The 24494-nt window shown below is 40.8% G+C and overlaps 4 protein-coding genes across 5 annotated transcripts; 1 reads left to right on the plus strand and 3 right to left on the minus strand.

Moving 5' to 3' along the window:
• Nucleotides 1-4053: 4053 nt before the first annotated feature.
• On the minus strand, nt 4054-6764 carry selenow1 (selenoprotein W, 1). The gene is made up of 6 exons (XM_038965155.1): nt 6595-6764; nt 6302-6326; nt 6132-6185; nt 5928-6002; nt 5740-5834; nt 4054-5499 (listed from the first exon to the last, which is right to left on the minus strand). Exons 1-5 carry the CDS (start codon nt 6753-6755, stop codon nt 5757-5759), a joined length of 393 nt encoding a protein of 130 aa, XP_038821083.1. The 5' UTR covers nt 6756-6764; the 3' UTR covers nt 4054-5499; nt 5740-5756.
• Nucleotides 6765-7148: 384 nt separating this feature from the next.
• On the minus strand, nt 7149-12203 carry ehd2a (EH-domain containing 2a). Its single transcript, XM_038965745.1, has 6 exons — nt 11330-12203; nt 11017-11193; nt 10610-10707; nt 9655-10067; nt 9330-9494; nt 7149-8915 (listed from the first exon to the last, which is right to left on the minus strand). Exons 1-6 carry the CDS (start codon nt 11551-11553, stop codon nt 8376-8378), a joined length of 1617 nt encoding a protein of 538 aa, XP_038821673.1. The 5' UTR covers nt 11554-12203; the 3' UTR covers nt 7149-8375.
• Nucleotides 12204-12275: 72 nt separating this feature from the next.
• si:dkeyp-117b8.4 (E3 SUMO-protein ligase ZBED1) lies at nt 12276-16752 on the minus strand. The gene is made up of 2 exons (XM_038965157.1): nt 16471-16752; nt 12276-15814 (listed from the first exon to the last, which is right to left on the minus strand). Exons 1-2 carry the CDS (start codon nt 16697-16699, stop codon nt 13308-13310), a joined length of 2736 nt encoding a protein of 911 aa, XP_038821085.1. The 5' UTR covers nt 16700-16752; the 3' UTR covers nt 12276-13307.
• Nucleotides 16753-16796: 44 nt separating this feature from the next.
• Nucleotides 16797-24162, plus strand: napaa (N-ethylmaleimide-sensitive factor attachment protein, alpha a). 2 transcript variants are annotated; one of them, XM_038965158.1, is made up of 11 exons: nt 16797-17020; nt 18325-18407; nt 18504-18620; nt 18808-18854; nt 19008-19085; nt 19401-19456; nt 19586-19670; nt 22414-22518; nt 22604-22672; nt 22839-22889; nt 22969-24162. In XM_038965158.1, the coding sequence occupies exons 1-11, from the start codon at nt 16926-16928 to the stop codon at nt 23068-23070; spliced, it is 888 nt and encodes a 295-aa protein (XP_038821086.1). In that variant the 5' UTR covers nt 16797-16925; the 3' UTR covers nt 23071-24162. The 2 variants fall into 2 exon arrangements, with proteins under 2 accessions (XP_038821086.1, XP_038821087.1); XM_038965159.1 differs by lacking the exon at nt 19008-19085.
• The last annotated feature ends 332 nt before the right edge of the window (nt 24163-24494 follow it).

Below are 24494 nucleotides of genomic sequence, written 5' to 3' on the forward strand. Positions count from 1 at the left end.
TTTTATCTCAATCTACACACAATAACCTATAATGACAAAGCAAAAACAGGGTTTTTTAAAACATTTTTGCTACTTTATTCAATTAAAAACTGAAATATCACATTTAAATAAGTATTCAGACTCTTTACTCAGTATTTTGTTGAAGACCTTTGGCAGCGATTACAGCATCGAGACTTCATGGGTATGACGCTACAAGCTTGGCACACCTGTATTTGGGGAGTCTCTCCCATTCTTCTCTGCAGATCCTCTCAAGCTCTATCAGGTTGGATGGGAGCTTGCTGCACAGCTATTTTCAGGTCTCTCCAGAGATGTTCAATCGGGTTCAAGTTCACCCCAGTCTGAGTTCCTGAGCGCTCTGGAACAGGTTTTCATCAAGGATCTCTCTGTACTTTGCTCTGTTCATCTTTGCCTTGATCCTGACTAGTCTCCCAGTCCCTGCTGCTGAAAAACATCCCAACAGCATGATGCTGCCACCACCATGCTTCACCGTAGGGATGCAGCCAGGCTTCCTCCAGACATGACACTTGGCATTCAGGCCAAAGAGTTCAACCTTGGTTTCATCAGACCAGAGAATCTTGTTTCTCATGGTCTTAGAGTCCTTAAAGTGCCTTTTGGCAAACTCCAAGTGGGCTGTCATGCGCCTTTTACTGAGGAGAGGCTTCCGTTTGGCCACTCTACCATAAAGGCCTGATTGGTGGAGTGCTGCAGAGATGGTTGTCCTTCTCCCATCTCTACAGAGGAACTCTAGAACTATGTCAGAGTTACCATTGGGTTCTTGGTCACCTCCCTGACCAAGGCCCTTCTCCCCTGATTGCTCAGTTTGGCCGGGCGACCAGCTCTAGGAAGAGTCTTGGTGGTTCCAAACTTCTCCCATTTAAGAATGATGGAGGCCACTGTGTTCTTAGGGACCTTCAATGCTGCAGAATTTTGAGTCTCAGAGCAAAGGGTCTGAATACTTATGTAAATAAGGTATCTGTTTTTTATTTATAATAAATGTGCAGAAATTTCAAAAAACGTTTCCCTTTGTCAATATGGGGTATTGTGTGTAGATTTCGGAGAAAATATATTGAATAAATTTTAGAATAAGGCTATAACTGTGGAAAAAGTCAAGGATTCTGAATACTTTCCGAAGGCGCTGTATATTTGACCCACTCTACTGACTCTTTATCTGAAACACCCTATTTTTTTAATATTTCTAAATAATGAAGTTGTCCTCCCATTATGGAGGGTGGAGGTGGGCCAAAAAATAATAAAATACATGTAAATGCCCAGTGAAACCACAAAAGCTACAAAAAACATTATTTGCGCGGTACTTGTGTACACTACAATAATGAAAATATAAAATGTTCTTATTCAGTGTAACTTATAGGCCTGTCCAATGGTGGACATTTACTGGATTCACTGAGAAAACCCAACAAAGGGTAATCTGGGTTCGAACTGAATGCTGAAATAATTCACTCCCTGAATCCCCCTCATTTCCACCACTGCCAATATGAAATTGCCATTGACTCGATCCTTAGGGGGACACAAAATCAGATATACCTGCTCCATGCTCATTATGTTATTGGCCTCAATGTATTTTAAATGTGTTGATTTTTTTATTTAACCTTTATTTAACTAGGCAAGTCAGTTAAGAACAAATTCTAATTTACAATGACGGACTACCCTGGCCAAATCCAGAAGACGCTGGGCCAATTGTTTACCGCCTTATGTGCCATATGGGACTCCCAATCACAGCCGGGTGTGATACAGCCTGGATTCAAACCAGGGACTGTAGTGACACCTTTTGCACTGAGATGCAGTGCCTTAGACCGCTGTGCCACTCGGGAGTCCTCTGGGCCACCATAACCACAACTTTCTTCAACTGGTCATTCAGTACAGTACCAACTCCATTGAATTAAACGTTGCACACCGTTCTGTGCACTGAACATACCCCAAGTGAGTTCTGGGAAAGTAAGCACATGTTCTGGGAATGACTGCCATCTGGGTTACTTTCAAATACAACACTCCTTTAAAGACAAAAGGTCAGATGCACTTATTTTACTGTTGAGAATAATCCAGATGGCAGTCATTCCCAGAACATGCGCTTACTTTTACTTGAACATGAGCAGTCAGTGACTCACCTGGGGTATGTTTAGTACAACAGAACGGTGTGCAACGTTTAATTCAATGGAGTTGGTAGTGTACTGAACAACCAGTTGAAGAACGTTGTGGTTATGGTGGCCCAGAGGGCGATTGTGTTACGGTGTGCTACAGGAGTTTAGAGATTTCAAAAATGGTCACGCCCATATTGATCAGGCCACACCATGGAAAGGTAGCAAACATACCTCAAAGGAATCGAACTGAACTCACCCCTGGGAAAGTACATGTGTCTATCGTGTGCAAACAGTTGGACACGTTCTTGTATCTAGTGCACTATATCTCCCTTGTCCAGCGAGGTGATGTGTTCAGTATTAAAATATCACACAACTGCAAATGTCACATTGTCAGTGCACCCACAGATCTACCTGTTCTGAAGCCAGGAGGCTAGTATCAGCTACATTTATGCCTATACTAGGTCTGGGGATATTTTATATGAAAGCTTCCGCTCAGTTTTTGAGATCAATTGATACCCTTTACCATGGAGCATTGAGATTTATTTTAAACTGCAAAATCCTTACGCACCTCTGCACTTTATATACCAGGGTTGGCTGGCCTTCTCTAGTCACTCGTAGGCTCAGTCACTGGTATACTTTTATTTACAAAGCCATTTTGGGTTTACTACAATTTTATTTGGGCATTTTTATTGTTCAGAAATGTGGTGCGTACTCTCTCGTCCACAGGACTTTATCCTTCTAACTGTTCCAAATGTCCGAGCTAAATTTGGTAAAAGGGCTTTTATGTACTCTGCGCCATCGTCTTGGAACGCCTTACAAAATACTTTTAAACTGGAATAACTTGTCCTGATTGGTGTTTTTAAATTATTGATGAAGGATTTTGAGGTTGATTCCCTGACCTGTCAATATTTTTAATTGGCTGTTTTATGATTTTGTAATACTGTTGTGAATGCTATGGTTTTTTACTAGATTATCTGTCTGTAATTGTGTAATGACTTGGTGCTACCTATCTAAATTTCAATGAGCCCTTCCTGGTTAAATAAATACAAATAAAATTGCGTATGTTCTTCTTGACCTTTGCTGTTTAATATAATTTCAATGTACGTTAAAGGGGAATCTGGAGTTCAAAAAAATTGATTCCCCGCCACCTTTTTGGCTAAACGGCTTATCAAATTCATAGACAGGGCTATAGATGAAGGACATGATAGTTTTAATAATGTTTTGAAGCTAGTGTTTTTTAGAATTACATTGTTTACAATGGAGAAAAACAAGCTTATGTTTTGGGTTCTGATGGAGTGTGACAGTTGAACTAAGCTCATGAGGCTTAGTTTTATTTATTTTTCAAGAATCAATATATAGAATTAATTTAAAAGTCAGAAAATGTATGTAGCATTCGCATATTGCCACTTTAATGAAGTGGTTCCAAAACGTTTTCGGTTACTGTACCACCAATTTAATTTTGCTCTGCCCGGAGTCCCCCTGAAGTACCCACTCATGTACATTATACCAGTAAGCCTATGGTCTCATGAGTCTTCTCAAGTAATCAAGTCCTAGTATCCCTGGTTGGGAACCACTGCTTTAATGCATCAAATGCATAGGTTGTTCTACCTTAATTGGAGGCGGTTACCAGGGAGGAAGAGGCGAAGCGAGAGGGTACACTCCCGTCAAAATCTGTCCACGTGGGAATACAGTGATTCTTCTTATCTGTCAAGCAGAGCAACTCCCATTGTTAGGGCGGAGACAAGACCATCTCATCACTATATACAGTATCTCTGCTGTTACTGTTGAGAATGAACCAGATGGCAATCCTTCACATAGGGACACTTACATCTGCCACTGTCTCTATCTGCAAAATGCTCATTTCTGCCTTTTACCAGCTTCACTCTGAAGGTGTAGTGATATACCATTTTGAAAACAGATGTTAACTGATTTTGGTATCCTGAACTAATATTCAGAATGACTAATGAAAACCTAACTTTTATTGAGGGGTTGGATCTAGAAGATTACATCATAGGACCTTGAAGAATCACATTTATAATAAAATATCACAGAAGTTTCTGTTGATGGAAAGACATGTGAAAATTAGAATGTGTCTGGACATGTGCCATCTTGGTAGGGACAATTATACAGTGTACAAAACATTAAGGACACCTGCTCTTTCCAGGACAAAGACTAACCAGGTGAATCCAGGTGAAAGCTATGATCCCTTATTGATGTTAAATCCATTTCAAATCAGTGTAGATGAAGGGGAGACAGGTAAAAAATATTTAAGACATGAGACAGATTGTGTGTATGCTATTCAGAGGGTGAATGGGGAAGACAAAAGATTGAAGTGCCTTTGAAAGCGGTATGGTAGTAGGTGCCAGGGGCACCGGTTTGTGTCAAGAACTGCAACGCTGCTCAATTTTTCACACTCAACAGCTTCCCGTGTGTACCAAGAATGGTCCAAAACCCAAAGGACACTCAGCCAACTTACCACAACTGCGGGAAGCATTGGAGTCAATATTAGGAAGGTGTCCTTAATGTTTTGTACACTTAGTATACTCTTCCTCTAACAAGTACACAACCTACTGGTATCTACCATACCTAGGCAAGGGGATCATGTTTCACATGCCTACAGGCTGCCTGTCTCAGATATCACATTTGACAAATATTTCAGTTTCAACTTTCATTATACATGATCTAGTTTAAAAGAAGATACATGTAACACCAACCTTGAATGTAGATTAAAACTACTGTAATGTTTATAGAAATGTGTATAAAACCCCAAATGAATGTGTAACACTAAATGGTTAACCGTCTTGTTCTTACACTAAGTAGATGCTGTTTAAGATGAAAATGTATCCTATTTATCTGTCATGGAAAAGACACTCAAGAACCAGACAGTGCAGCTCTATAACTTTCCTTGATGCATGTCTACCAAGGGTGTCACTGTCACTCACTAGTCTACTGGACATTGCAATATGCATTTCTATTCTGTCAAGGTGTTGCGTCTTCCTTTCCTTGTTTAATCAAAACGTCAGGCCTTTTTAAAATACAGACAAACTAAGAGAAGAAAGTTGACATATAAACAAAAGATAAGTTAAGAACTTGCATTTCATAGTCGCACCAACATTTGGAAAGATACATACAATGTTAAATGTTTTAAAGCTTGACCATGCCTAAAAGTAAAAATAATGGAACAATGTAAGAAGCTCAATTAAAATGTTATGTTTCAATTACAAATAAACAGTATATTCTCCCTTTGTATCACCCTCCATCTTACAAAAGCAGTGCCACTGTAGGAGTTGAAGGAATCTGCAGGCCACCTCCCTGGCAGAGCAGGTTTCATCAAGCAGCACCCATGTCTTTGACAATTGGAGCACCACCATCATTATGCAATGTCAAGGAGATGACAAACAGACTGTGGAAAGAGAAAATGATTAAAATTAAGAAAATGTACACTGAAATGGATGTATGCTGCTACCAGTAACAGTGTACAAGAAAGAAGCCAAAGTAATATAAAAAAATTACATTGTGTAACAATCGTGGAAACCATGTGTTAGATGTATTTATTTTGTAACATTCCACCTATTCCGCTCCAGCCACTACCATGAGCCCGTCCTCCCCAATTAAGGTGCCACCAACCTCCTGTGGTTCATACCTCCATAATCAGCACTCTTATTTCCCCAACACCTTATCAATGGCATCAACCAATGTTGCCATTTTCTGCTCGTTGTCCACAAAGCCTGACCCCTCCTGCAGAAAGCAAATGTTTGTATTTTAAAAATATTGTATTAATCATATTGTTTTGTTGGGTGAAGAAACAAGTTCCACTGTTTGATACTGTACCTTCTTTGAGTGGACCAACTTGCCATTCACCTCCACCTCGAACCACCCAGAGGTTGAAGGTGTGCTTTCACCAGTCTGGTGAGTGAGTGATAGATAGAAAGGATGTGTGAGAGAAAGAGGGGTGTCATTATAGTAACTTGAAACAAACATCTGGTAACATCCATCTGCAATTTTCTACTCTTTAGGCTACTTAAAATGACTCACAATCTCAAGATCACCTGGGAATTCATCCTCAAGCTGTGTCTTGAGTCTGGTGAACTAAAATTTAAGGCATAAATATCACTCAGACGTAGAAAGAATGATTAAATCAAAAGATACAATTTGATAAAAAATGGACTAGTACATGTTTTATTACACATTTAATGGACACGTACCTTGGGCCTGTACCCTCATCCACCGCTAGGCATAAGAAACAGAGAGGATTAGCAACACTGTGTCAAACAAACATGCTTTCACTTCACTGTGCCATGTCTATGCAACTTTATAAGCAAATAGCTACAGCAACTCATTTTCAGAGAACCACAAATTTGGGTGAAGGCCTACGACTGCTCCTACCTAACAATCAATCTGGCAATTTGCAAACGCAACCAAGCGGTAATGTTACCTAAATAAACCACTGCCTGGAGGATAAACTGTACCGTCAGCAGTAGTAAAAATAGCAACCTACCAGTAGATGATATGAACTTTGACTCCCATATCGCAAGTCGCTGCAGCCCTTCTCTGAGAGAGGTAGTAGTTGCAAAAGGGTTGTCGGTGTAAGGCTATTTCCTTGATATTTGACGTTGTTATGAAATAAATAAGGCGGAGCGACCCACGAATCATCTTCATGAGGTCCCCCGTTCACACAGGAGAACACATCTTTACCAAGGAGGAGAGATGTGTTTTTAGCTTTACCAAAATACTTCACATGAACACAAGTATGGCAAGAATAAGTGCATGTTCTAGTCTTGATTATTTTTATGCATATACATAACGTTTTCATACATAGATTTATTCACATAAGTAAATATATAAAACAGTCCATTTTGTCTACCCCTAAAAGCTTGCATCAAATGGTTTGGTTGGGAAATTCGACCTTCCAACTACGTCATCGTTGCATTCACGTGACCACTAGACTTTCGAGAACGAAGCCCTTTTAGCCTGGAAAATGCGTAATGTCCACATCTTCTCCCGCCACAAAACACTTCTTCAACAAAGATATTGTTAAAAACAAGTCTTTATTCTTCCCTAAGTGATTTGAAATAACCATTATATTTTTGCTTGATTTATTTGATCAAGGGAATATACTCTCTTATAGAATGATCTTAGAAACATAACTTCTCATTACATTAAATCATTTAATTCTACATGCAAAGCAATACCTTCAGGATTTACTCAATTAAATCTAATTTGTGTTTTGAAGAACATGTCAAGATAGAGGCACAATTTATGTTGTATGGTTGCCCCCAGCTGGATAAGAAATGTATTAAGGGAACGTTTACATTCCAAGAACAAGATCTCTCTCGGGGAAATTTTTCTGGAATGTAGACATATTACTGAAATTTTATGGAAGAAAGCTTGGTTGCTCCCTCACAAATGTTGTATTTCAAATGAAGTAAAACAAATTAACTTTAAAATATTGCACAAACTATACCATTGTAAGAACTTTTAATAGCATGTTTTGTGATTTAAAAAAAGGGGAAACTACTATACACGTTTTATGAGTGCGACTCTGAAGTTATTTTGGAGCGAGTTAAGTAATTACATGTGTTATCTCATTAATAAGACCCATGTATTTACAATGAAAGATGTAATATATTATTCAAATGAAAACAAGCTACTGAATTAGTTGTTCATTTCTTAATTCTCTCTCGTCAATTTTACATACACAAAAACAAATATTTGAAATCTGTCCCCAAATGTAATAAAATCTCTAGAATTAGTCAATGACATAACAATGTATTCTTACAACTCTATCGTAGTTTTATACAATTGAAACCCCTGACCTTTTTCTGATTATTTTGAGTAACTTGCATTTCGGTGAAATTGTTGTCACTGGCAATTCACTTGTAGTGATTTGTATTTCTTAAAATACAATAGAAATATACATATCATCAAAACAAGAAATCAGGAAATGACAGAACGAGTCCAATTCACAATCCAGCGATCTATTGGAGTGAACCAGTGTCAGGATCCACAATATAAATGCGTAGTGTTTGTAGACAGTACATAATTTGGAAGGAAAATCCTGCCAGGATTGTGGTTTCCCAGGGAAAATCAGTGGGTGGCCTGACATGACCAAGTTGTTGGAAATCTATCCTGTCCAGTCATCTTTTCTAGGAACAAATGTTTTGTTTAATTATTTCTCTTCATTCAAAAGGGTTGTTGTTTTTGACTGCATTATTTGATGTTCTCTAGTTTTGCTTTGCCCAGCCTATCATAGGCTCCTGTTCAACCTGCCAGACTAAGCTAAACAGCTAATCCTTTATGCAAACGTTTCGAAGGTGGCACTAGGTGGGCAGGCAGCTCTCCTGGGAGCCCATGGCCCTCCAGCTTGGCCTCAATGAGATGGATGGCTAGGGCAAACTCCTCATCATCCAGCATGCCATCACAGTCCACATCAGAAAGCCTCCAGATATGGCCAAGTACTGAGTTTGGCAGGTGGGTGCTGACCATCCACTCCTTGGCCTTAGTACCGCTCAGTTTGCCCTCATTTGGACAGAGATTGTAGAATATCTCATCATATTTTTGTTTATCTTTTGTCACCACCCACTCATCCTTCTGTATTTCCCTGCTTTCTCCACTCTTTGTAACTTGCTCAAAGAGAGACCTGCCAGTTTCCAAGAAGGTTCCATCCGGAATCCCTGGCAGGGAAGCCTTCTTCAGATCCTGTTGATGTAGTAAAGGCATCAGCTTTGCAATGTCATTGGACAGTAACTTGTCCAAGGAAGCCATTAGGCTGGGCTTGAGTGTCTTGAACTTTGTGAAATCTTGACCCATTAGTCGTTCCTGAGAACAGAAAAAAGCAGGAAAGTCATACGAGCATGATTTTGAGTAAGTGATAATCAACTGGTCTGATTTTCTAGAAGTTGTACTGATCCTGAGAGCTTTCTCTTTCCTGTAATAAATAACCATTATGAGTAGGACCCTGTGTTTTGTGCAATCATGTGACGTGACTGGATTTGAACCTTTATTTTAAGCTTTTTCATAAAATTCTTCCCTTTTGGTACAGAGCCATCGTCAGACAATTGCTTACGTTTTTTTGTGTAATTCTTATTTCTGGATGGCTTAAAATACAGGATAAAATCTTACTATGTCACATTATGACTGCACAAAACATAGGACTCTAATTATGAGTTCTTGGTAAACGGAATAGGTAATCCAACCAAATATGCATGCAACAAAATTGGGAGGGTAGCAGACCTGCATCTTGGCACAGTCAGGGAAGTCACCAGCTGGTACTCGCTGTTGCTGTTGAATCTTGGAGAAGATGAGAGGAAGCTCATAGATCAGGTTCTGCTTCTTGCTCTCCTTGCAGAAAACTGTGGGCATCTCCTGCTTGAGATGGCTAATGATATGTGCATGGGCCTAGAGTGAGGAGGACAAAGATGGGAAGCACTTAACCTTGGTTTCAAAAGAGTCCGTCATTTTTATAGATTCATGCCTGTGCAAATGCTCTCCAAATATACACTTATGTTTATTTATAAACAATTATATCAAATGAATATAGACAATAAACGTGCCTCACCCTAACTAGGCGTGCCCTCTTAACTAGGTCATTAAGTTTCCGTACGGCAGCATTTCGAGGCAGGTTCCGGATATCCTCCAAAAGATCCAGTTCCTCAAGCTCCAGCAGTTGACAGTGGTCAGACAACAGACGTGGCTGTGACCAGAGGGAGACGATGTAAACCCGGAGTATTTCAGGGGTTTGAAACACCTTCCCCAGTGACCACATGAGAGCACCATACACTCGCATCAACTGTTGAGAGTCGACCCTGTCTGCTTTATTCAGTACCACACGCAGCTTGTCTTCATAGCCACACAGAGCCCCAAAGGCACGTGTGAGCTCATCAGAGAACTCCAGTTTATGTGCATCAAACAGAAGGATGATGTGGTCCACACGTTCTGCAAACCAGCGCAGCACTGCTGGGAAATCATATCCTAAATTTAAAAAAGAACAGCACAGAAGTTGTATGAATCCATTAAAAGAAGTGGAACAGTGAAATTTAATAACTCTATGAATTAGGTCAACATGCATAATCCCAGTGGACCTAAAATATTTCATTTGATTGAGCGGCTGTTAGCAGCTCCACCCTTGGATGAATATCTCCAGAGTAAAAATAATCTGCACAGTCCTCCCATCCCATACAATAATTTGACATCATACATTCTGCTTCAAATCAAGACCCACCCTCTCTCTGAGGACCGAGGGTGTCTCAGGGAGAGTTGGGATATCCCCCAAAAACATTTCCAATTCACAAGTGTATTAAACACACTTGTACAAATATAAGCACCCTCCAAATTATTATTATTGTTTTTTAATCAACACCCGTCTTACAAGTCAAAATTCCAGCAGGATAAGGTATACGCAGAATACATGGACTACTGAAAAGTTTTTCAATTCAAACAAATGATTTGAGATAATATATTAGGACAGTAGGACTTCTCCATCCCCCATTCAATTTATCTTTCTTGCATCTGACCTCGACTCATTCTCTTCTTAGCCGAAGATAAGATGCCTGGTGTGTCAATAATGCTGATACTCTCCAGGACCTGATTTGGCAGCAGGGCACACTGGAATCTTGGGGAAAGAGAAAACAAGAATTTGACTGACTGCATCAAACTTTGCATGTTTTTCAAACATCACCGAAGATGCAGTATGTGTTGAAATTGAAATTCTAAATAACATTTCCAAGCTTGTCCTCTTTGGTAGCACTAAAGTTAATGCAGCTCACTTTTTCATTTCTCATGTCCCCCCCTTTCCCTATTCTCAGTTTTCCATCCACTCCTTGATTTGCTTTGTTGGCATGGTTATATTTCCTGTCCCTGCACCTCAATTAAAACATTTATTTTGCCAACAACCACTAACTTTGCCCTGATGTCCTCTTACCTGTTCAGGAAGGTATTTCCAAAAGAATTGAGGTGGCGAAAGGGCTTTTTGTGGTCTACTGACAGAGCATTGCCTGGGATTAGTTGTTCTACCTCCCCATGCATGATGGCAGTGAAGCTGTCTGTGGTGGGCTCTGGACCAACACGGCTACCTGGAAAGTCTTGCTCAAGGAGATATCTTTATCACACACACAAAGAGATAAATAAGCAATATACATACATACACCATATAAAAGAAAGACATTTGTATGGCAAATACTGTATCTGTGCCATAGGCCCGTGAGCCATTATAATAGATTAAATAACTTAGTCACCTGATAAAAGTAGTCTTCCCTGTCGAGTATTGACCCATCACCAGCACCATCGGTTTGTTGTCAAAATCGGCATCCTCAAAGCTGGGAGAGTGAAAGTGTTGGAAGCCATATTGCTTCTCTATGGGAAGCAGCCTCTTATAGTAAAGATACTTGAGCTCTTTTGTGACTGCGTTAACATCCTCCAGCGTTTCAGCATTTCTGTCCTTCAGCCCCCCACTAGACATGATGGTGGAGTAATATAGAACAAATAAAGGTCCTTGAAGTGTTGGTGAGTCTCTTATTCTGCTGTAGAAGAATGTGAAAAGTAGTGATTGCAAAGAATGAGCTGGAAATTGTGAATAGAACACAGTGGTCTGAGCTGCCTGAGCCGATGCTGCCTCGGGGACATGCTCAGAGGGTGGAGATGGGTGTTGACCACAGCTGTTCAAGTGCACCGAACACAGACATATCAATTGGGATTCGGTGGAGGAGTGAAACAATGCAATTTTCTACTGAGAAGGCGAATAAGAAAAGCTCGGACATAAAAAAAAAAAAGCTCGGACACACATGGTACCGATAAAAATTGGCAGCCCTGGCCTCCCAAATGGCGCAGCGGTCTAAGGCACTGAATCGCAGTGTTGCTGCGTCACTACAGCCTGAGGTTCGATCCCAGGCTGTGTCATTACCGTCCATGACCGGGAGTCCCATAGGGCGGCGCACAATTGGCCCAGTATCGTCCGGGTTAGGAGAGGGTTTGGCCGGGGGGCTTTACTTGGCTCATCGCGCTCTAGCGACTTCTTATGGCGGGCTGGATGTCTGCAAGCTGACACCGGTTGTCAGTTGAACGGTGTTTCCTCCGACACATTGGTGCGGCTGGCTTCCGGGTTAAGCGAGCGGGTGTTAAGAGGCGCAGATTGGCGGGTCATGTTTCGGAGGACGCATGACTCGACCTTCCCCTCTCCCTCTACCGTTGGGGAGTTGCAGCGATGAGACAAGATTGTAATCACGAAATTGGATGGGGAAAAAAGGGTCAAAAAATTGAATAATAATAATTTTAAAAAATTGGCAGCCCTTGTGCCAAACCAGAAGACTAATAGGAAAGCAAGTATGCCTATGCAATTCATCAGCCAGTCAGGCCAGTTAGTTTGGCAGACTGGTCTCATAGACTATGCGTAACATAGAAAACATAAATCCGGGACTCAAATTACACTGAACAAAAAGATAAAACGCAACATGAATTAAAAAAGTTACAGTTCATATAAGGAAATCAGTCTATTGAAATAAATAAATAAGCTTTTTGTGCATATGGAACATTTCTGGGATTTTTTTTCTACTCATGAAACATGGGACCAACACTTTACATGTTGCGTATATATTTTTGTTTACCTAAGTGGTATTTCCTCTATTGTGAGAGTGTTGATGAAAGTTACATTTGTCTCACTCTGGTGTTGTTTTAAAATAAATGTTATTTAAATACTTTTGTTTGTTTGAAAATGTTTGAATGTTTAACCATTCCCTTAATGCAACAGTTCTTCACGGATAGTGTTCGAGACATTTCTTACTTCTAAATGAACATCATACTGCAATTATTGTACAAGCTTCTCTGCTGAACCAGTGTTTTTACTTCATGCAAACCAAGGACAAAGTGCAACAACTCCTCACAACTTTACATATAGGATACATATTATTTGGTATGGTACACATTGAAAGCACTTTACAGCGACTTATGATGAAAATTCACAGCTCACATGTAGATATGTAGGCCAGACACTTTTTTACATGTAAAAACAGACGGCACACAAGTGTGGCTTTGAGCCCAATAGCTGCATTATTTGTTTGCCTTGTCATTGATTTTTCAACTCTTTACCTAGATGAGTTGAAATCAGCTAAATCTTAGGCAGGAATGGATAGATATTTTCTCACAGGCCTATGTTGAGTATGCATATCCACAACTCTGTTCTTACTATGATAAAGGAAGGTATTTAGACTGACTACAAGCTCACAACTCCTCCCCTCCCAACCAAGTCTTGCTCTCATAGGACACTAAAGACTGATACAGAGTCTCTCTTGTCTTCTTGGCTCCATTCCTGTCACTGCCCCTTTCTCCATGCCCCGTAGACCCTCCCATCAGTTTCTCCACATAGTCACTGTTCTGATGAAGGAAAAGAATATGATCCAAATGCTGGGGCCCCAGAATGGCCCTGCGTTGAGCAACAGTAGTCTCTCTAGGAGCAAAAGCTCTGTCTGCAGCCACAGCCGTAGTAGGAATAGCCAGAAATGTACGGGCAAGTCTGGCCACGGCAGGGAAGCGATGCTCCTTAGAGCGCCACCAGTGGAGAGGTGACAGACTACGTTTGCACAACGGCTCTGCAATGTAGTTCTCCAGCTGTTGGTGGATCTCAGGCATTCGCTCAGTGGGATCCTCTCCTAGCAGTATGTCGTACATGGTTTTGGCCACTGGGCTCACTTGATTATAGGAAGGGGGCTGCAGATGAACGATTGTTGACTGAGAGTTAATCAATCTCATATTAGTCACTCCCCTTTCCCTTCCCTCTTCGCCCTTCTCATCATCACCTCCTTTATCACGCTCTCTGCTTATTTCCTCTGCCTCTATTTGCGCTTGAGCAGATAACAGTTCTTTAACCTTGTCGTGCAGCTTACTACGTGCATGTGGGCTGAGGAAGCGCAGCTCCTTAAACCTCGGGTCCAGGAATGAGGAGAGGACGGCAGGGCTGTCCAGTAAGGCCTCCTCTTCACCCAGTCTCCACTGTCGCTCCATTCCTGACTGCACGGTCTCCATGACTCCTCGAGCCACAGGGCAGCTGCTCTCTGCGATGTGTTGCCTTAGGACACGGAATACGCCATGCAGGCACGGCATAAGGGCGGAGATGGACACATTTATGTCCTCACTCAAAAAGGAGGCAGCGATGCGCATGGTCTTAAGAACTGGCACCAGCTCCTGGAGGAGACGCCACTGGTGGTCCACTAAATTTGGAGCAGCTTTCTGCTCCTCTAGAACGGAGCTCACCACCCATTTCAGCCCTAGCAGACTCTCACACATGTCGATAGTAGTTGCCCAGCGCCCTGGGTCATCCAGCGCCAGACAAGCACCGGCTTTATTAGCAGCTTCTGCTTTGTGGATCAGAGCGGCAGCAGCAGGTGTGTCATGCTGGAAATGTGAAATAATCCTGCGGGCCTCAGAAAGAGCCTGTCTGACAGGTTCCATCCATAGTCCTTCCTGGATGCAGAGTTTGAGGGCTTCCCCTGCACAGTGTAATGCTACCCAGCTCTCTGGGAGATCCTGAGGCGATTGGCCTGGTCCAGCAATTTGATTTTCTTTCTGAAGTCCCATATTCGCAGTCTCTCTGGCCTCTGAGATCCTGGGAGTATCGTGCACAACACAGAAAACAGAGCTCTGGGGGAGATGGAAGTCGGAGAGAACTGCCTTTAGGGTGTCACCAAATTGAGTGAACCCACTTCCACAAGCCCTCTCTCTGATAACGGTCATGGGACGGGTCTGCAGCACACAACGGGCCAAGCGCCAGTCTTTGTCAATAAAATGTGCACTTACAGTTAAGAACAGCTGGCCGCTTGCTCCCACCTCACAACCTGCTACTGACCTCCAGTATTCAGTGCAAAGTGTTATGCCACGTGGTGCCAGGCCAGACTGAAGACACTGCTGCAGTTGCCGTTTAAGAACATCATAGCGATGCCAAATAAGGCTGCCGAGCTGAGAGGGAGACGGCACTGGGTACTGTGGTTCTAAGCAGCTCAATAGAAGACGAAATCCCCTCTCCTCCACCACAGACAGTGGCTGCAAGTCCCTGTACACCACTTCTAATATTAGGTCAGTCAGGAACCCAGTTCGCTTATCATTGGATTCCTTGATACAAGTGCCACTGCGATTGCTATCACCAAAGTGGTTGTTCTCACTGTATAGTAATCCAGTATTTGAATTTGACGGTTCCAAATCTCGGCTGCAGACAGGGTTTGCATTGGCACCGCATCCTACATCTGGGGGAGCACATGTGATTCGTGCACGTTTGGCCGTCCCTTGTTCAGGAGATAAGCCAGCATCCTGCTGCTCCTCTTTTACAACTACGTGCAAATCTGGCTGGAACATGCATGTGTTGGCAGTAGTAGATGTAGTGGAGATGTTGCAGGGGAATCTGGGCTGGGCCATTGGCTGAAGTGATGTAGCTGGAATCGGGGCCAAGGCCACCACTGTGTTATGGAGTACAGGTGGCCCATTGTCGCGTATATTATGTTTGCGGACAAGGTGCTCCCTCATAGTCGTAGTGCTGTTGTGAAAAGACAACTGTCTCTTGCATATATTACACTCAACATACATCTCATTAAGCTGGATATAGTAATTCCAAACTGTAGACTTGCGTCTATCCAGAACCAGTCCTGGTGCTCCCCGATCCCCCCTTCTCCTCAAATTTGGTCCCAGACTGCTGCACAACGGGTACCCTCGGAAATCCATGTTAGAGTTGTCAGAGATCACTGGAATGCAAGATAAATACACATTTGTTCAATGTTAGGTCAATCTGTGACTTTTTACATAGCTCCCAAATATTAAGATGTAGAAAAATAATTGCCATTTAACTACTTTGGCAATAACAGCTAATTAAAAAGGGCACAGAAAACATGCACTAATTGTATGATACACCATCATGTTTGGCATGCATGTTGATTTCCTTTTCTATCTCAAAACATGACTAAGGATCTCAAGATGTTCTCCTGACAGAAATATTTTCTCCAAAGAGTTAGAGGTCCCTTTGCACCTGGCCTGTCTGTCAGTTCAGACTAAGGTCCATTGATCTTTGATAATGGTATATTTCACCTGAGATGAACGACTATATCCAACTACTAATTATCTCGAGTCCAGAATAATTTGATTATTATATATATATATATATATATATATATTTTTTTTAAATGTATCACAAATATCGGAACTCCATCTGAATACCTAAATAACATTACGGCGCCCGTAGATTCAAATAAGGCCATCTCTATCAAACTAGAGACCTTTGAACGGGAACTGATCAAACACTTTGGGTTATAGTCAAAAGTGCATGCGCTGAGAAAAACGAGAAACATTCAAATAACCAAATACAATTTTGACCAAATTAATGCATATGATCATGCAAAAATACCTGTGATTTCCGAGTCTGACTCTACATCATCACTAGGTTTAGCTTTAGTGACAAGAGGATGTTTTTTTCGCAAATGGTATTGCAAGCTTGTTTTGCTGCGGTGGTAGGAAAAGCTCTGTTCGCAATGGAAACAGTAAACTATGCTTTTGTCTGTTAAGATTCCTTTCGCATCCAATTTAAAGCCAAAACTTCCATATAAACTTCCTTTGAGTGGTTTATAGCCTTCCATTGTTAGTAGTAATTGTCAATGATATAGATAACCTTCGCTAAAATGTCTCACAAAAGTACCATACCACCACGTGTTTTTATTACTGATCACCTGATTTTACACTTCCGGTTTCAGTGTGACGTGACGCGTAGTTAAGCATAAATACATTTGACTGAGTTTACTGTTTTCTGCAGTGGATACCACGTACGATTTTCAGAGCGCACGAATAATAATTTGTTTTAAAAAGATGGATAATTCCGGGAAAGAGAAGGAGGCTTTGACTCTCATGGCCGAGGCTGATAAAAAGATGAAATCCTCACGAGGATTTGGGACGTTGTTCGGGTAAACGCAAACTAGCCTAGCTAACCTTTAGTAGTTATCGTTCGCGTGTTTGTTTTGTATTAGTTAACGTTCGCTACTTGTTCCAGATCCCATACATTTATTTTAACATGAAAGAATGTAGCTGCGAAACACAATAAAAACCACTAACACAATAAAAACGTTATGTACAGTGACGATAACATTAACTAACTAGCTATGTCACACACACCAAATGTTTAGCCGCAGTCTACTCAGATTCCCTATTCATCTGTGGTCTACTGACAGTGTTGTCATGTCACTTTGCTGGCTCCACCTGTTAAATGGTTTAGCCAACTCCTTCCCCCCCAAATGTTTTTAAACAAGATAATGACAACAACAACATATCTCTGTTCCTTTTCTCTTTCATGAGTTAACGTTAGTTGTTTTGCATCATCTCTTTTTTTTGTTGCTTCTCTTTTTGAATGATCTTTATTCTATATCATATCATAATCATATTATTATGATTTTATTTCCTATATATTTCTCTAGTTTTTGTAATCAAACGAGGAAATTAGCATCAAAACATTACCTTTACATTAAATATTACAAAAAGGATTTGAGATTGATTGTAAGGAAAGTTAAAATATCGAGAATATCCCATAATTTCCCCCCTCCGCGTTCTTAATCATAAACTTTGTTAACATCCAATTGGCAACAGATTTTCATGCTACTATTCAAAAATCCGCATTAAAAACTATATGTGCATTTTCCCAACAGAGATGTTTCCATCAAATTGGACTTGTTGCAGATAAAAGGCATGTGCGCGATGACGTAGTGCAAATAAAATACATTTTGCGGTTAAATTCCCATGTACGGAATAAAACATACACGTTAAATGGGTTTCCATCGCATTTTCCACTCTACTGATGGTTATATCACACTTTTTGTTGTTGCTTTATATATTCTGCTATTGGCAAGTGCGCTCTAGCCCACAGCACTATCGAGGGTCTTATTCTGGTGACGCTATACTCGATTTTTGGCTTCCATTTGACAAACAAATAGTCTCGCTCTTTTGTCCATAATAATAATCTCATCATGTAGGCTATATGTGCACTCTAGCCAACAGCGCTGTTGGTTAGAACCACGTGCCAATACCAGAGTTGGCACACTGCATATTGTTTTTAAACGATTTTTTGAATATTTGCATAAAAATCTGTCTCCAATTGGATGGGAAAAAATATCGGGAACACCTTTTTTTGTCTTGTTCCTTCGTTGTCATGACCAACATGTTTTGATAGTGATATGTAGTATTAGGTCTAAATAACATTTTCTGTCTATTTCTCCAGAGGTTCATCCCGCAAGTATGAGGAAGCCTGTGACATGTATGTGAGGGCAGCAAACATGTTCAAAATGGCCAAGAATTGGAGTGGTAAGATTTGGTTAGAATTGAATAGTGTACATTTAGAACTGCAAGGGGTGTGTGGGGTGTAACCAACATAATATCTTGGTTCATATTTTGTTCCAGCTGCTGGCAACGCATTCTCTCAAGCAGCACACCTTCATCTGCAGATGGACAACAAACTTGATGGAGCCATCAATTTCCTTGATGCAGGCAATGTTTTCAAAAAAGCAGACCCACAGGGTACATCCCGTTTTACTTTACACTCTGAAAAAGATTACAGTTGCATTGTCAACATTTATTGGGGTTATGGGACAGACATATATACATGTTATTATATTCTCAAGGGTTGAAAAATGTATGCCACTGTATATGCCCTATTATAATGTAACTTTGGGTTTCTAATTGAATGTACTTTTTATCTCCACAGAGGCCATCAACTGCCTGAACCAAGCCATTGAAATTTACACAGACATGGTGAGAAGCTAGGAGAATTTCTGCATTCACTACACAGTGTAATATTAAAGAAGTAAATCTCAAGCCTGCTCGATGATAGACAGTTGTGCCTAGTGTTCAGGAGCACTAGTTGTATGGTGTGTTGATTATTATTTCACCTCTTCTTGTCTGCAGGGCCGTTTCACCATCGCAGCCAAACACCACATATCTATTGCTGAGATCTACGAGAGTGAGCTATTAGATGTTGATAAGGCCAGTCACTCATAAGAGCCTAATAGAGAATGTAGTATACTGTAATGTATTTGATCTTTTTTTATTTTATTTAACCTTTATTTAAGTAGTCAAGTCAGTTAAGAACAAATTCTTATTTACAATGACAGCCTACACCGGCCAAACCCGGACGACGCTGGGCCAATTGTGCGCTGACCTGTGCGCGGACTCTCAGTCACGGCCGGTTGCGATACAGCCTGGATGTACTGTTTTCATAGATCTTTCGCTCATATTTCAGCCTTTGATATCAATGAGAGGCCAGGAAAAGTAAATGTGATTTTTTTTTTTTATCCACAGGCCATTTGTCACTATGAACAGGCAGCAGATTACTACAAAGGGGAAGAGTCAAAGAGGTATTTTAACGTTCTTGCATAATCCCTTATGGGATTTACTGGTGTATTCCATCCCAATTTTCATACTTTTCTCTTGGTGTTGTGTAAATGTCTTTTGAACTGATTATTTACTTGCCAATCTCATTGTAGTGCTGCAAATAAATGCCTTCTGAAAGTTGCCACCTACACTGCCCAACTGGAACAGTACCAGAAAGCCATTGACATTTATGAACAGGTGTGTATTAACTCATGTACATTGCATTCAGAAAGGATTCAGACCCCTTGACTTTTTCCACATTTTGTTACGTTACAGCCTTATTTGAAAATGTATTAAATCGTTTTTTCCCCCTCATCAATACCCCATAATAATAAAGTGAAAACATGGTTTTAGAAATACTTTAGTTACATAAGTATTCAGACCCTTTGCTATGAGACTTGAAATTGAGCTCCGGTGCATCCTGTTTCCATTGATCATCCTTGAGATGTTTCTACAACTTGAATGGAGTCCACCTGTGGTAAATTCAATTGATTGGTCATGATTTGGAAAGGCACACAAGCCATGAGGTCAAAGGAATTGTCTCTAGAGCTCTGAGAGAGGATTGTGTCGTGGCACAGATCTGGGGAAGGGTAGCAAAATATTTCTGCAGCATTGAAGGCCCCCAAGAACACAGTGGCCTCCATTATTCTTAAATGGAAGAAGTTTGTAACCACCAAGAATCTTCCTAGAGCTGGCCGCCCGGGAAAACTGAGCAATTGTGGGAGAATGGTCTTGGTCTGACAGAGCTCCAGAGTTCCTCTGTGGAGATGGGAGAACCTTCCAGAAGGACAACCATCTCTGCAGTACTCCACCTTTATGGTAGTGGCCAGACGGAAACCACTCCTCAGTAAAAGGCATATGACAGTCCGCTTGGTGTTTGCCAAAAGGCTCCTAAAGGACACTCTCACCATGAGAAACAAGATCAAATTGTATTTGTTATATGCGCCGAATACAACCTTACCGTGAAATACTTACTTTACAAGCCTTTAACCAACAATGCAGTTCAAGAAATAGAGTTAAGAAAATATTTACTAAATAAACTAAAGTGAATTTAAAAAAAATAAGTAGCGCAAGAACATTACATGTCAATATTGAGGCGAGGGTACAATTTAGTTGAGGTAATTTGTAAAGTGACTATGCATAGATAATAAACAGCGAGTAGCAGCAGTGTAAAAACAAAGAGGGGGGGGGTCTCAATGTAAATAGTCAGGGTGGCCATTTGATTGAATTGTTCAGCAGTCTTATGGCTTGGGGGTAGAAGCTGTTAAGGAGCCTTTTGGTCCTAGACTTGGCTCTCCGGTAGCAGAGAGAACAGTCTGTGACTGGAGTCTTTGACAATTTTTTGGGGCCTTCCTCTGACACCGCCTAGTATATAGGTCCTGGATGTCAGGAGTCTTGGCCCCAGTGATTTACTGGGCTGTACCTACTACCCTCTGTAGCGCCTTACGGTCAGATGCCGAGCAGTTGCCATATAGGCGGTGATACAACCAGTCAGGATGCTCTCGATGGTGCAGCTGTAGAACTTTTTGAGGATCTGGGAACCCATGCCAAATCTTTTCAGTCTCCTGAGGGAGAAAAGGTGTTGTTGTGCCCTCTTTACGACTGTCTTGGTGTGTTTGCACCATGATAGTTCGTTGGTGATGTGGACACTAAGGAACCTGAAATTCTCGACCCGCTCCACTTCAGCCCTGTCGATGTTAATGGGGGCTTGTTCAGCCACTTCTCGGTGAAACGTAATATTATTAATTTTTTTTTGTAATGTCCGGCTGGTAGGATAGTCTTGATTGTAGATCGCCCAGTTTGTTTTCCAATGATGGCACGTTGGCCAATAATATGGAGGGAAGTGGTGGTTTACCCACTCGTCTGCGAATTCTTACAAGGCACCCCTCAAGGCACCCCTCCCCCTACAAGGCCCTCCTCCCGCTTTTTCTCCATCTTTTCTTCATGCTGATGATGGGGATTTGGCCCTTGTCTTGACAAAGCAGTATATCCATCGCATCGGACTCATTAAAGAAAATTATCTTTGTCCAGTTCGAGGTGAGTAATCACTGGTCTGATGTCCAGAAGCTCTTTTCGGTCATAAGAGATGGCAGCATCAACATTATGTACAAAATTAGTTACAAAAAATGAGAAAATATAGAAATAGCCCATTTTGGTTAGGAGCCCGTAAAATGGCAACCCCCCCCCCCCCCCCACACCATTATATTGCCTACCAAAGCTGTCTGATGAGATTGATTGAACTCTTTGGCCTGAATGCCAAGCGTCGCGTCTGGAGGAAACCTGGCACCATCCCTACGGCGAGGCATGGTGGTGGCAGCATCATGCTGTGGGGATGTTTTTCAGTGGCAGGGACTGTGGGGACGGTTCACCTTCCAACAGGACAACGACCCTAAGCACACAGCCAAAACAACACAGGAGTGGCTTCGGGACAAGTCTCTGAATGTCCTTGAGTGGCCCAGCCAGAGGCCGTACTTGAACCCGAGCGAACATCTCTGGAGAGACCTGCGGTGTTCCCCATCCAACCTGACAGAGCTTGAGAGGCTCTGCAGAGAAGAATGCGAGAAACTCCCCAAATGCAGGTTTTCCAAGCTTGTAGTGTCATACCCAAGAAGACTCGAGACTGTAATTTCTGCCAAAGGTGCTTCAACAAACAAAGTACTGATTTAAAGGGTCTGAATGCTTATGTAAAGGTGATATTTTTTTATACATTTGCAAATAAATCTAAACCTGTTTTTGCTTTGTCATTATGAGGTGTTGTGCATAGATTGAGATTTTTTAAATCCATTTTAGAATAAGGCTGTAACGTAACAAAATGTGGAAAAAGTCAAGGGGTCGGAATACTTTCCGAATGCACTGTATATTATGGTGATTTAAATCACCAATTAACTTAGTGGGCTTTCCCAATTACCTCCATTATGAGTTTGTTTTGTGTAATTCCTAGATCGGAACTTATGCAATGGACAGCGTCCTGTTGAAGTATGGCGCTAAAGACCACTTCTTCAAAGCAGCTCTTTGTCACTTCTGTGTGGACATGCTTAATGCAAGGGTGAGCCTTTTATTTCTGTATACCTACATCACACAGCCTCTATGTACTAGGTTTGACCCTGTTCATATCTCTTGTCTACCAATAGCTGTCTGTACAGAGATATGAGGATATGTTTCCAGCCTTCTCAGATGCTAGAGAGTGCAAACTGGTTAAGGTAAGTCTATTGTGTTTCAAAGTTAAACAGCTCTTTAAATGGCTTTTTATCTGAGTGCATACTGAATATAACATTTATGGTATTTGTAGTAGAAACCAAAAATAAAACATGGCATTTCCTGAGTGTTATATTGTATACAAAACATGGCTTATGCTTATTTTAACAGAAACTTCTAGATGCATATGAGGAGCAGGATGTTGACGCATTCACTGATGCGGTAGGTTTTTCTTATACTTGCCATTCCATGATAACTGAATTATGTTTGTCTATTAAACCATTTCTACTTCTCTTAACAGGTGAAGGACTTTGACTCCATCTCAAGATTGGATCAGTGGAACACTACTATGTTACTGAGGATAAAGAAACAAATACAGGATGACGAGAGCGACCTTCGCTAATCCCCTCCCCTCTTCTAATCCATCAGAACTAATCATCATCTCCCTCACTACTCCTGGAACTTTATCACATCACATTCCTGAATAACTTACCAATCTTAAATGTTTCTCTCTGAGTGTTTTCATACTTTAATCACCAGGCATTGAACCCTTTAGTGTTTCATAACTGTCTATCCACTTCTTAATCTGTGTGATGTGTTGTCAAGCAATAAGGGTTCTGGCCCAGACCCCAAAGAACTACTGGCTAAAACCTGTGTAGAATAGCACCAAGTAGATAAAGGTGTAGCCTACTGTACTAGCTAGCCCATCCAAATGAGGTGGATAATAACTTTGTTATAGTTTATTTCTGTTGTGTTGTTTTCTGTAATAGTAACTCCACACAACTGTCTTAAGTGTTAATGGTTTTAGGTCATGTCTGACCTGGACATTTCCAGGGGCAACAGTATATTCTACTAGAACATACAGTATATGTCTTAAATTGGTTAGTTAATTAAAAACTGTATTAGTCATAAGTTGAGGCTTCTACTTTTAAATATATTGGTCATTGCTCAATTATGCTGCTGTTGTGTTACACAATAGCAAAGTCTCATCAGCCAAAAATGTTTTAGTTGCTATCTTATATTGAATTAAGACTTTGGAAGAGATGGAACACATGTTTTTAACTCTGTTGATGAGTATAATTATTTCAGTGTGTCTACTAGCAGCCATTCCCCTTTTAATCATTATTTATTGATCTCTGAACTGTGAACATTTTGAATTTTGCTTTATTATTATACTGTAGATACTATTTTATGTTGTCATTCCAAAGGGGATCTCTTTAAATTCCTACACAGGAAGCTGGATTACCTCAGTGCTATTGGCAGAACTAGGATGATTCCATGGATTAACCTGTATTATCCCATGTTTTATTTATTTCACATCTTGATTAAACATTTGGTTTTCAATTATATTCTGGCTTGATTAATAACAGGTAACATGTTGTACATGTACATTAAAGTATGCATTACTCAAACAGCTGTATTACACAGCTACAGATGACTGTGATTGAAGGATGTGCAAGTTTGCAGTGAAACAATAAAAGCAGTTCATTATCCATATAATTGTCTGCCTCATTTGATCTACTGAATGGAGTTTAACCTAATTCCCTGGGATGGCAGATTAATCAAATATGAATTAGATTTTTGACCTCAGACTTGTATTGCATTACATTACATGTTTTGTTGTAATGCAAAATACATTTTTAAAATTATGTATTTTTCTTATTCTCTGTAGTTTCTGTCATGCTCATTTATGGTTATAGAGATATCTTATTGAAGGAACACCCCACACATTCTGACAGGAGTTATCATTGAGGTAATGAGTTCCTTGTCCGCTTCATATTGAAATTAATAAACAGTGAAGTCTGCCATGCCAACACATCTGACTAC

This window comes from Salvelinus namaycush, chromosome 26, assembly GCF_016432855.1.
Source record: "Salvelinus namaycush isolate Seneca chromosome 26, SaNama_1.0, whole genome shotgun sequence".
NCBI classification, from domain to species: domain Eukaryota; kingdom Metazoa; phylum Chordata; class Actinopteri; order Salmoniformes; family Salmonidae; genus Salvelinus; species Salvelinus namaycush.

What these genes read in the sequence shown, in the direction of transcription:
- ehd2a (XM_038965745.1), bottom strand. Translation starts at nt 11,553, where the DNA reads ATGTCTAGTGGGGGGCTGAAGGACAGAAATGCTGAAACGCTGGAGGAT. An exon ending in GGAAATACCTTCCTGAACAG is followed by an intron (nt 10,708 to 11,016) that starts GTAAGAGGACAT and finishes TCTTTCCCCAAG; the next exon opens with ATTCCAGTGTGCCCTGCTGC. An exon ending in TAAGAAGAGAATGAGTCGAG is followed by an intron (nt 10,068 to 10,609) that starts GTCAGATGCAAG and finishes TTTTAAATTTAG; the next exon opens with GATATGATTTCCCAGCAGTG.
- si:dkeyp-117b8.4 (XM_038965157.1), bottom strand. Translation starts at nt 16,699, where the DNA reads ATGGAAGGCTATAAACCACTCAAAGGAAGTTTATATGGAAGTTTTGGC. An exon ending in GTCAGACTCGGAAATCACAG is followed by an intron (nt 15,815 to 16,470) that starts GTATTTTTGCAT and finishes CTTGCATTCCAG; the next exon opens with TGATCTCTGACAACTCTAAC.
- napaa (XM_038965158.1), top strand. Translation starts at nt 16,926, where the DNA reads ATGGATAATTCCGGGAAAGAGAAGGAGGCTTTGACTCTCATGGCCGAG. An exon ending in AAAGGGGAAGAGTCAAAGAG is followed by an intron (nt 19,457 to 19,585) that starts GTATTTTAACGT and finishes ATCTCATTGTAG; the next exon opens with TGCTGCAAATAAATGCCTTC. An exon ending in GAGAGTGCAAACTGGTTAAG is followed by an intron (nt 22,673 to 22,838) that starts GTAAGTCTATTG and finishes TTATTTTAACAG; the next exon opens with AAACTTCTAGATGCATATGA.